At 40.9% G+C, this 12,823-nt stretch overlaps 1 protein-coding gene and 1 non-coding gene across 2 annotated transcripts; both read right to left on the reverse strand.

The window, feature by feature from the left end:
• Positions 1–1,483: 1,483 nt before the first annotated feature.
• On the reverse strand, positions 1,484–9,269 carry nop56 (NOP56 ribonucleoprotein homolog). The gene is made up of 12 exons (XM_063011086.1): positions 9,182–9,269; positions 7,297–7,386; positions 7,059–7,173; positions 6,699–6,863; positions 6,037–6,235; positions 5,010–5,197; positions 4,657–4,808; positions 3,909–4,009; positions 3,494–3,642; positions 2,791–2,912; positions 2,458–2,613; positions 1,484–1,902 (listed from the first exon to the last, which is right to left on the reverse strand). The coding sequence occupies exons 1-12, from the start codon at positions 9,182–9,184 to the stop codon at positions 1,672–1,674; spliced, it is 1,671 nt and encodes a 556-aa protein (XP_062867156.1). The 5' UTR covers positions 9,185–9,269; the 3' UTR covers positions 1,484–1,671.
• Positions 2,690–2,758, reverse strand: LOC134331008 (small nucleolar RNA SNORD57). Its single transcript, XR_010015079.1, has one exon. It is a non-coding gene; the product is annotated as a small nucleolar RNA SNORD57 (small nucleolar RNA).
• Positions 9,270–12,823: the final 3,554 nt, after the last annotated feature.

Raw genomic sequence — 12,823 nt, forward strand, 5'->3', positions numbered from 1 at the left:
GTATATAATACACACAATTTCGAAAGCTTAGTCGGTACCATTACAGTTACTGCAGCTCGACATCCCTCAGCAGGTCAATACACATCATACTGACCCCTCTTCCACACGTCCACTTATAAAAATATTTGATTTGCTTGATATGAAGCACAGGACAAACAGTCATTGACATTCACCCTGTTTAAAAGTACAGTCTCATTTTGTGTAGCAAGTCGGTCACAGGGTATTGACCAGGAGCCACAGCACTAGCAGTTCAGGTCCAGCTCAATTGCTTGGTGTTAAGGAAACTTTGTAAACATGAAAAGTCTGCAGGAACTAACCCTAAATGCACACAGACATGGGGAGAACATGCAAACTCCACACAGAAAGGACCCGGACTGCCCCACCTAGGGATCGAACCCAGGACCTTCTTGTTGAGGCGACAGTGCTACCCAGTTAGCCAGGTAAATAACAATGTATGAGACACATTTTACCACAGTGAACAAACATTAGCCGTTCAGTCACAGAGCATGTTGCCTATTTACAACTCACAATTTGATCTGTTTTGCCAGCTACTTAATGCAAGTTTTCTTTTTCATATACATTTGGGAAGCCGAATAAGATCTTCCATGTACAGAAGGTCTTACGCACTTGGAGTTTGTTGGCAATCTGATACACCAACTGTGCCCATAAATACAATCAGATTCTTCACAGCTGCACAGTAATTTAGCCTCCTGATTATTTGAAGTTGCTGCACCCCTTTGTCCCTTCAAAGGTTATCAGAGCAGAGCAGCTAGCTGTGCTATTCTGTAGGAACGACACATGTAGACTTGTGTCCAACAAGTTTATTCTCAAGGATTAGTTTAAAGATGTAAACGAGATGCACAAGACAGATGCAAAAAAAATTCCATGATTCAAATCGATTGGACATGCAAAATGAACCGATTCACTTTAAACAGCAGAGAGCACTTGCACTTTTCACCTGGTTGCCAGTTCCTGGGTTTTTCAGCCAAATTGGGCTTAATTCAAAATTGTTTTGCATAGTTTGTACCTACCTCAGAAATAAAAGGGCATTCATTATTTAGATAAATAAAAGATAAGCACAAACGGTATTTTATTCTCTTTTTTAAGAGAACAAAAGAAAACTCATTTGTCTTCAATTTCAGTTAAAAAAATCTGGGGGAAAAAATCGTATCATGAATTGCATCGCATGTAGAGTATCGTTACATCCCTATAAATAACAAATCACAGGGGGGGGGGGGAAACAATTCAGCAAGATCTCTGGTGTGACCAGGACTGGTGCTGCACTGATTCCTGGGAAAAAGGTTCCGTATGTGCTTGAAACAAATGGTGAACTTCACCTTTCATTCCTTATAAATGGATTTGCTGCAAAATGGCTTTGAATCAGCTAATCAACTATGATTTGTTATTTTTAATGCATGAAACACAAACGATATTCACAGTAGGTGGAAATTATTAAATGTGAGTAAGCAGAGAAGCGTCAGCACTCGGTGCAGATTATTTAATTCGATCAAGGCACAAATATGTCACAGGTGCTTAGTCTATAGAAAAAAAAAAAAGAAAAAAAAAGCTTTTTGATCAGCGCACCTTCTGATCACAAACACTTCTACTGCTCAAGCTAAACAAAAACAAAGTACTGTACAATAAAACAGTTCAGCATTGAAGGACGGAGGCTCATTCATCCGCGACCTTCTTTTTCTTTTTCTTCTTCTTCTCAGACTGCTTCGGTTCGGGCTCCTCGTCCTCTGCTTCGGGCTCTACCGCTTCGCTTTTCTTCTTTTTCTTTTTCGCAGGAGTCGGCTCGTCCACACCGTTCGTCGTTACGTCTTCCTCCTCTGCTTCGACCGCCTGCTTCTTCTTCTTTTTCTTCTTAGCGACGGCTCTGTCAGCTTCCTCTCCGTTCTCCTGAGGAATCATAAAATATACTTCAGAAACAAAACCAGAACAGGTTGTTGCCAACTTGCACTTTGACTGAGAAGATCTGTCCTGCTCACTTCAGTGATCAAACCCACTGTGAGGGGCGTGTCAATGGTTCGGAGGAGCTTTACTCTGGCATGACATTTACAGAGACGGAGCCATGTGTGGGTCCTGCCTCTAGTCTAGTCATGCAGCTTTAGATTTCAAGGGATGAGCAGATTTATCTTGGTCCTCTCTGTTGAAATATGCTGTTCATATGTATTCACTACAGGTGAAGCTAGTTTATGTTATATATTTATTTATAAGTACAAGTACATAATACCCTGCACTCAAAAACACTACCGACCTCTGCTAAAGCCGAGCTGATACGTTGGCAAAAAAGGGGGACCACACCAGTTTCCACTGAATAAAGTAGGTAGGTGAAGAGTTACACATGTAAATTATATTAGTTCATTCCCCCATCTGCTACTGGCCCAAAATTTAAAACCCAGTGTGGCCCTTGAACCAAAACGTTCACCCACTACAGGTTTAAAGTGGACTTACATGAGCATCTCTATTCGATTTGGCTTTTTTGGCTTCCACCTCTTCCTCGTCTCCTTCAGCAGTGGACAGAGCTTCCAGTCTCCTCTTCTCTCGCTTCTTCTTCTTTTTCTCCTTCTTCTCTGTCTTGCGCTTGATCTCTGCTGCCGCCTCGCCAGCCTGTAAAAGAACGACGTTAGTCCGAACGCTAACACAGACTTCATCAGGTTATTGGGATGATTTTTTTTTGGTTGCTGTGTCAGGCTCATTAAATCAGTTTAGTGCCTCCACGTGTGAGTCAGGAAGGAAAGAGTCATCATTCACAGTCAGGACCGATGCTGAACGTCCACTACGTACCTCTACAACCGCCTCCTTCATTACGTCCAGGTTCTTCCTGGGCGTCTCTCCAGTTTCGTAGAAAGAGAGACGCTCTTCCACCTGGTCTCGCAGTTTATCTCCGAACACGCTGGTCGGAACCTCTGGAATCGAGAATACAGGAGTTAGCAATGCAATGAGTTTAATCAGAGGCTATATTTGATTTGCTGGCTTTGCTCAGTTTAGAATCTCAACATCCAGCCCTGAAGCAGGGTGGGATACTGTTGACGAAAAATAGAGACATCATAGCAAGGCCAGGCTCGTACAAGTGAAGGGCAAAATGAAGCTGCTTTACCCCCCCAAATTCCCACCTAAATCTAAAACATCAAATGTCTAACCAAGGGTGTAAATGGCATCAAATCCAGCCAACAATAAGATTCCCTTATTGATTCCCACAGGGGAAAAATCGAGTGTTACAGCAGCTCCAGCAGGGTAAATACTGTTAGAGTAAATATAATACCACAGTATAAAGTAATATTGACTATATAAAGGCAGTTCATAATATACAGCAGTAATAATAAATGTGAAAGTGGCAATTTTATTATTATATGTTTATGGGTTCATCTCAGTCAGTGGCTTAAATGTTGATAAACCGATATTCATACCAAAAATTAACATTTATAAACACAACACCCTGGCAGACTACTTGTGCCCATCATTAGCGGTTTACATTTCTAAAGCTCACCAGAAAAGCAGTCGATACGAGAGGCGATGGTGCACTTGTTAGCCAGGAAGCGCGAGATGCGCCCCTTGTTCTTGGCAGCGGCCCGACCGATAAACGTGGAGTGGAAAATGAGGCCGTACTTCGGCGTGTTTCCTCTCGTCTTCAGCGCCCTGTATTCACACCACAGGTTAGAACAGTACAAGTGAAACCGCGCAGAATTAAATGACACCCAAACAAGTGGCCACGTGGGTACCACCTCTACATTAACTACCTCTCAGAGCCCTGCGCGGCTGCTCAGACCGGGGGGGGGTTAGCATGTGAGAGCGGGATCACGTTTGGTGTGGACACACACTCAAATCAACCGCTGCGGCTTTGCCCCTGCCCTGCCATCACAGCGGCCGCCTGAAGCCCCTGCAGGGACGGGGAGCCCAAGTACCTGAACAGGGCCTTTTCCGCTCCCAGGATCTGCACCGTCGAGGCTGGATACTTAGCCAGGTTAGTCAGGCTGCCGGCGTGGGAAATGAGACGAGCGCCAACCTGGAAATCGAAGAGACTGGTTAGACGTGCGTAGTGAATGATTTGTGTTCTGTTTCCACCCCCTACCCAAGACAACTGCTGCTACCAGTTAGAAAGGACAAGAGACAATGTGTGACATTGGTCATGGTTTTTTGGCTGAGGCATGATAGGAGCCAAAGCAGTCACTGACCATACAAAGCTGATGGCCAAACTTACATCCTTGTTTTACTGTCGTTTTTAAATACACTATTTGACAAGTCAAAAGTATGTGGACACAACCACAAGCTAGTTGGGCAAATTTTTCTTAGTTCATTTATTGGATTAACGCCATGTCAACACATCTGTTACATTCATGGCAGGACCACTGAATATTTTCTTTAAAGATCACGTCAGTCGTTCTTCTTCTGTCTACCTTTACGAGTATCTTCAGTTTTATACTCATGAAGAGTTTAGGTATTGATCCAGTTGTCATTTTTAACTATTAAAGCCTTTACCACAGTATTTCGGATTGAAACTATGAATTCAAGTCCATTTAGTCAAAGCTGCAACTGGAAAGTCATTAGTGTTGGAAGATAAGAACCAGATTTCTATCAGCTTTTCAAGCATTTCAATTAGCTGCTGTGTCTCATTGCAAAACAGCAAAATAATCGTAATCTTAAGTTACGTACCACTTCACCGATGAGGGCGGCCAGATTGGGGGCCACCTGGCTCATTTTGGAGCGCAGGTACTCCTGAAGCTCTTGTCTGTAAGCTGTGAGAGAGACAACTCTGGTGGAGAAGCTCTCGATGTTGATGAGGTCGATGGGCGAGATGTCCATTCCTGAAGGCACAAGAGCAACAATTAAAGTACACTTAATAATTAATAACATAAAACCGAGTTTATTTGTGAAGACATGGCAACCTAACACAGCTCAGATGTTCAGTTAATGAAGTGCTGTCATCACATTTACTCAGTGGATTGACAGATTATGTAAACATCATTACTTCTGAGCTGAATGACAGCCATAAAGTCATATCTTACCCATAGAAGAACGTGATGCATCCAGGATGGCCTGCGCTTTGGCACTGTCCATCGTGAACTCCTCCAAAGCCTCCAGACTCTCCTCACTCAGCTCCTTTCGGTTCCCAATAAACTTAGCCACCTTGCAGTAGGTGGCGTTTTCACTCACGATCTTTATCAGCTCCGGGAAGTGGTAGCCGTACCACTCGCTACACACAAGGAAAGACGTTTTAAAATTTGGTCCAATCACCACCAAGCCAGAGATTTAATGCATCAGGTACAATCCGAACCGGGCTGGCTGTTTCCACGCTCAGGTGGCGATCTGCCCCACTGACCGACCGAGTGCGCCCAAGAATGGCGTTTATTATCCCTCCTTTTCCTGTACAGTCAGCGGTGTAGGAGGCGCTGTCTGTGGTAAGCACTGGGAGGCTGCTAATCATGCCACACCACACAGCAAACCACACACAGCGTGTTAGACAAGAACGTTGCAGGACTTCTATCCAGGACTTGCCTGAACCGATGTAAATATGGATTAAGTTGGTTGATCAAGTTTAGGTTAGTGGTCACACTTTGGGCCAACGTACTTTCTTGCCGGTCAGTAAAACGTCACACACCATGCAGAAACAACCAGCCAAACCAGTATAACAAAGCTGACGCTGTTAAGTCATATAAATTGCCTTTAAGTAGACAAAGATGTAAATAGATGAAGTCTATACAGATTTAAATGTTTGGGTTTAAGCACAAGTTGCTTCTAGTAACTTCCAAATATCTTTAAGGGCACTAGAAGGTTCAAATTTTAAATTGAATGTAAGCAGGAGAGCATTAAGGTGTGTACTAACCAAATGATTAATTGTACATTGAAGTATCTGCCTCTCCTAATTCACCTCGTTACTTTACTCAGTGGAATTTGACCATTTGTGCCCAAACTAAATAAAATGTGACAGATGGCAATACTTCACATTCATTTGATTAACATTCTTGACAGCATCAACCCTGTTATCCCAGTAATAGTATCACCAGCAGAAAACACTCAATAACCCAGGCATACCGCACACGCATGGAGAACAAGTTGATGTCTTTATCCAGCTGATCTAGCAGTGCAATGGACTGGATGATCATGTTATCAGCCCTGTTCACGTTGAACTTGACCTTGGCTCGAGAGTAACTGTGTCCCAGACCAAGCTGGGCTTTGGATGCGGCCTGAGCTGCGAGACCCTTGACCAGGGAGTGAAAATGAAGACGAACACCTACGAACAGAAAGGAGATAAAAGGGGGTGAGCAAGAAGGCGATGTCATGACCACCGGGCAGTCAGGGGTCTACAAGGTGCAGCACATGCCAGACAGACCAAGACTATTCACACAAATACAGGTCAAAACCTATTTACTGTGATAGCTCTTGTCTAAACAAACACTAAAGCCTTAAATAGAGACAGACACTTCAAAATATTATTATACTCAGCTATTACAAGGACAGGATATGGATCTGAACACACCCTGCACGAGTACACTGCCCAATACCCTAAAGCTATTAAAAGACCTATTAGCGCAATTCAGCTCATTATTACTGGTCCATTAACATGGTAATTATTGTAAAATGGTTTTAAAGTTCATGCTCTGTTCAGCTTTTCAGTATAACACATCAGAGATCAGTGGATCCAGATACATCACTACAGAGCAGGAACTCAAGGGCCACTTTAAGACATTACAAACCTCTAAGGATCTCTGCCACGACTCCTCCAGTCTGGATAGACAGACCCAACTCCTCCTGCAAGGCTGCTCCGATTTTTCCATCAGCCACCCCCAACACAGCCTTCTTTTTACCACCAGAGGGCAAATTCGTCTCCAGAAACAGCTTCAGATCAGCATGGACGACACCTAACAGCACAACACAAATCATTAATACAGGGTAGCCGTTCATCATAACTACATCAATCTGGAATTTATATACTTCAGCTTAAGTGTTCAGTTATTTGGAAAGCTGTCAGCACAATAAATCAGTGGATTGACAGATTATTGACATCATAACACAGTCTACAAATCTCCCTGAATCTCAAGAGCTAGTGTACCCACCTTCTGAAACTGCATTTATGTTTTCCAGAGCACCCTGGGCAGATTTAAATGGGAAAAACCCAGCCAGCTTTACCACCGAGTTGAATTTTCCGATGTTCAGGACGCTTTCCTCGACCTAAGCAAAAAGGAGCAGCATTAAATCAGTCATTTTTAACTTTATTTACAGAGAAGTACCCTATCAATTATAAATGACCCAAATTCTTCAAAGCATTGCAATCAGTTTCTCTTTTTAACATACCTGAGGCAGCAGCATCCCAATTTCCTCCACTTCTTTGACTGTGAGCAGGGCGTATCCGGCCGCATGCTCGAACAGCACGTGTAACAGCACCTAAAAACAATCACATGGAAATGACCACAGGTTTGTTTGTTTAATTCTTAAAGTCACATCAGCCGATATGTCTATTATCATGGCTAGTTAATAGATCGTCTTTAAAAGTCAAAGTGGTGAGTTGATCTGCTTTCTGTACTTGTGCTTATGATGGTTAGTGTTTGCATAACTTGGGTTGTAAAGTTTTAATTGTTTTTTTTCACTAACTTATATGGCGTTTTTAAATGCATGTGCTTCCAAGACTAAGCCGTTATTGGGGAGGTACTGAGGTGAAAATTTCCTTGGAGCTTTTCGGATTGTAGAATTTTGTTCTGGTGTTTATCTGTTGGCATGTATAGAAGATGGCAATATAGGGGGCAAGAGGGGGGGGTCTGGTCAAGCAAGTAGGTATGGGTCAACGTTCCCTTCGTTTTTTTGGGGGTTATTGAGCTCTATCCGTTTTGTGGTAGAGTGGATCTCAGAGTTTGTTGGTGGTATGAGTTTGCCATTCTTTTTGCCAATCTGCTGTGGTGTATGCTTTTATAATTGTTTTGAGATGAGATGGCGGGTAGGGGAATAGTTGGACCCACACAAGCTAAACAAACCAAAGCAAGTTATTAAAACTCCCTGTCACTACAAGTAGTTCAATAATCCACTTGTTGGTTCATGATGAACCACAAAACAATAGATACTTAGAAACATTACACAGTACAAATCAACAGTTTATTAAGCTTCAGTAAAGTGAGAAAAGCCTGATTACACAAAGAAAACATGATTGCTTTTGTGGACCATACAAAACGCATACATACAATGAATATTAAAATTAAAAGTGGATAGAAGGGACTATCATAACCCCTCACACACCAATGGCACGACATTACACTGGATTAAAAGCTTGTCAAAAAAATAAAACTACTAACAGCAACACTGCAAAAAGCTCAGATCATACCATATATCTGAAAGTTGCAATATAATGTTGTATAAAATAAGCATATTAAACAATATCGCTTTTAAGCAAACGAATAGCTTTCATGAATATGTATAAACATGTGAATATATAGTGTATATTTAAAGTAAAATGCGCAAGTAAATCAGATCTAAATAAGTGATTACATATTTCATGCCCCACGTTGAAGTGAACACGTGGTTTCTCCAGCGGGCCACAAAACTGCAAATTCAACACATTTAGTGCACTATAAACTGGTTTAAACACGTAAACTAAATGAAATCCTGATTTTATACAGATAAATAAAACGCATCGACGATCGGAGTACGACGAATTAAGGTTTTTATTTTATTGTGGTTTAGCATTGCTGTTAGCATAGCTGCTAACCCGCCAGCATGCTGCGCATCAAACCACGTGTTTTGCACGCAGATCAGATTATACAAGCCTGTCTGCAATCTTAACAAATACCTTTATATTAACGTACACAAGGACGTAAATTATATTAGATAGCTGCATGGTAGTGACAAATATAGACTTTAAATAAATAATTCATATTATGACGTATCAGCCATGACGAGGCCTTACAGCTACTACAGGCCTGGTGAGGCGATAAAATAGTGCTGGAACGTTTCTCAGAGCATTAAATACTATTGATATAAAATTAAACACTATATACTGCCAATATACCCAAATAAAATCAGATTACATTCAAAGAAAACATCACTAAGTATCTAACGTGCAATACAGCCTGCAAAACGGATCTGAATACAAGTTATGAACTAAAATTCACCTTTAATACAAATACATCTCCTACTAGGTATAATTACAATCTACTACTGGATACATCTCTGTGTATAATACATGACTTACCATGTTAATACAGTGTTGGTGCGAACACGAATCAGTAAAAGCTCCTCACTCCTCAAACTCCTGCAGGAAAGAAAGCAGCGCTCTGCTCATCTACACCGCCTGCGTGAACAGCACGTCCTATTCTCGCGATACTTCAAAAACGTCACTGTCAATCTAAAGTTCTCGCGATACTTTAGACGCCTTACAAATTAAAACAGGTGCATGTGCGCCACCTGCAGGCGCTGTTGCAACATTACCGCATGAATATAATACTGTACTGACCAGACCTTCAGAAATGATGTGACATGCACATAAATGTAATACATTTTTATGAGTAGCTGCTCCCATTAGGTGGAATTCAGATGTTTAACGCCGTCAGATTGCTTGTTTCTGGATGCTTCACTTTCTAGTCACTGTATACTGACAGTGTGTAGTGTTGTTATCATAAAACAGAGGAGTTTGTTCAGAGACAGACTGCTCCACGGACAGATTAAAAAGGTCAATTGTCCCCAGAGCCATTAGGCCCTATAACTCCAGCATTCGAGGACCAGGGGTGATAGCTAAGGACCCTACTTGTAGCCATGTACTGTATGTATGTGTATATACGTGTATACTTAGGTGTGTACCTAAGTATATTCATACACATGCGTATGTACTGTATGTCAATGTGTATATAGATATGGCTATATTAGAAATTCTGCATACAGGAGCCAGGAGACTCTTCATTAACACATACAGGTGTATGGGCACAGCTTGGAAGACCGACAGAATCTAACTAGGCATATTCTGGGGAGACTTTATATACACAAGAAATGGGGGCAGGAATTAGGAAAAAGAGGAGGAGGTTAAGGGGAAAGGAAATGACAATGGAAAGGGGGACTACAAAGGTGAACAAAGGTTGGGGTAGTGTGATAAAAGGGGTGTTGGTTTTATAACGGGTAATACAAGATACAAGAGGGGGGTCAGGATACAAGATGACAAAAGGTGTGTGGAGAAAGGACTGGGTGTCTGTAGGAGACGGGAAAGGGAGTAGGTGAGGGGTGAATCTCTCAATCCGCCCTTTGATTCTCCCTAATGGAGAATCACAAAACAAAAATCTACAAATACGAAACATACAGACAATAAGTAGAAAAAAACAAACATTTATAGGGGTTATAACAATACAAAATAGGACAATGCCTATTTCATGCAGCCAAGTTCTGGAGTTGTTTATGGATGCAGTCCATGGAGCTTGTGTGGCAGTAGAAAGGAAATATAGTGTTGCGACAACACCACCTGGGGTAATCTCACCCACAGGAAATTCTAAGTCTTTAACTTTTAACATACAAGATCACACAGGTTCAATAATACCACAGGGCAAGAGACGGTTTTCAAATTAACCAAAAAAAAGACTTTATTAAACATCACAAACAATTGGCAAAAATAAAATTCACACACACCAGTTACCCACCATAAATACCAATAAATTAGCCCCAGACCGGAGACAAAAACTAAGAGAAAAGACTGCTGGGCTTACCAGGCAACCAGGACAGGCCAAGAAAATCAAAAGGTCTATGAATCAAACACCCGTGACATTACACTCACCTGGCAAAGAAAGAAAATGTGGGAGGAACCACCACCAAGGACTGGACTGCCGCCTGGACCCCAGCACCTAACCAAACACACAGAAAAACAATTACAATATGCCAAAAAAGCTATGCAGGACTGGTGTGAAAAAAAAAACAATTAAATGGCATAGACAGTACAAATATACAAAGAAACTACATAATAATATAAACTACTCAATTACATATAACACACATAAAACAAGTTAAAATAACAGTGGAATGTCCTTTAAAAACCCATCGGCCATTTTGAAGACGTGGCCATGCGCTGTGGATTATTAATTACTTTTACTCAGAACGGACACATTCATTAGCATAACATTCATTGACGTTTCGGCTTAGATATGCAATTAGCATGTTGCTGCTCGAGATAGATTAGTGAATGCCTAAGTTTCACACATGTTCTCTGGGCATTTATAGCAGCTGTTTCATGCTTTTTTACATTCACTGGTTAGTTCTACAACTAACCTCAGCCTCAGCTTCTTTTAACCTTTCATCCATTGATTTCAACTTGTATTCCCAGTATTGCTTATTAACGGAAAGACATTCCTGAGGCCAAAGCCTAAAGCTGTTTTACACTCAGCAGGAGTCCATATTTTATTAACAGTGAAAAGTCAGTACTTTTCATCCTTGGATGAAAAGTACTGACTTCTCTTTTGTTCATTAATGTGTTTCTTTACTACGTCATTAATTAACTTTTCAAAATCTAAATCAGTCCACTCAGGCATTTCAGTCCCTCCCTTAACTAAGGTGCTGCATTTATAGTTAAGAGGCTTCCAGAAGTCTTTACCAATATCCTGGGCAATTTGACCTTTACTAAACATGGTGAGGAAGTAGAAAAACAAACAAAACAAAACAAAACTTTCCCTACTGACTGAGATTGCAGCAAAACAAAGGCACTACAGCAGTAACAAGATTTCACTCTTTTTAAAGAAGGTGATAGTTACAAGCACTTTACCAGTAATCAACAGAATGTTCAAACAGCAATAAACAGATTACTCTAAAAGTAATCAACAGAATTCAACAATAAACAGATTACTCTAACAGTAACCAACATAATTCAAAACTCCAGGCTTTTTGTAATGAACTTAAATTCATTTTTAGTTAGAGGTTTTTCATACAATCATATATAATAATATAATAACAAAACTTTTCTGACTTAAAAAAATAAAATAAAAACTAAAGTATAGATCCCATCACACTAGTATCGTGCCGATTCCAATACCAACGTTGGCATCGATGCTATCAATATTTGGATCGATCCGCCCACCCCTAGTGAAGCTGTAATAGCTGTAAAATAGGACTTTTCTTTTTTTTCTTATATGCATTTTCTCCCCTTTTTCTCCCTTTTTTGAGCGTCCAGCTGCCCCATTGCATCATGCTTCCTCTCCACCAATGCCGATCTCTGCTCTGATTAAGGAGAACTAACCCACGCCCCCTCCGACACGTGGGCAGCATGCCGTATGCATCTTATCACCTACACTTTGACGAGTGCAGTGCAGCCTAGTTGCATGTACAGAGGGACACACCCTAAGAGCACTCTTTTTTCTCATCTCTGTGCAGGTGCCATTAATCAGCCAGCAGAGGTCATAATTGCACCAGTCATGAGAGAGAGACCCTATCCGGCTTAGTCCCGCCCATAGGAACAATAAATAGGACTATTTTTAAACTAACAACACTATTAAGAAACATTATAAGTTAAAACGTTATAGTTAATTAGTCTTAGTGATGGATAATTCTAAAGCTATAGTTTTAGAGGAAGGTTGTAACACTACACTTACAGTAACATTAATTTACACTTAAGTATGTGTAGTATTTGTCATGTATATTGCTTCTTTTATTTGAGTACATCAACAGAAATGTTGTAGAACAGAGTTGTAAAACAGTTATCAGCACAAAAAGGTTGTCAATGAAAGTGTTTTCTTTCTGCTTTCTAGCTACATTGTTATTGCTAATAAAAGAATTAATAACAGTGTAAGTGTTACGTAAATTGCCCCCTTTAAGTGTAAGTATTTTATAACTAAGTGTAAGTGCATTTTATAACACTGATTGTTGCCAC

The sequence above is a fragment of the Trichomycterus rosablanca genome, chromosome 16 (genome assembly GCF_030014385.1).
Source record: "Trichomycterus rosablanca isolate fTriRos1 chromosome 16, fTriRos1.hap1, whole genome shotgun sequence".
Taxonomy (NCBI): domain Eukaryota; kingdom Metazoa; phylum Chordata; class Actinopteri; order Siluriformes; family Trichomycteridae; genus Trichomycterus; species Trichomycterus rosablanca.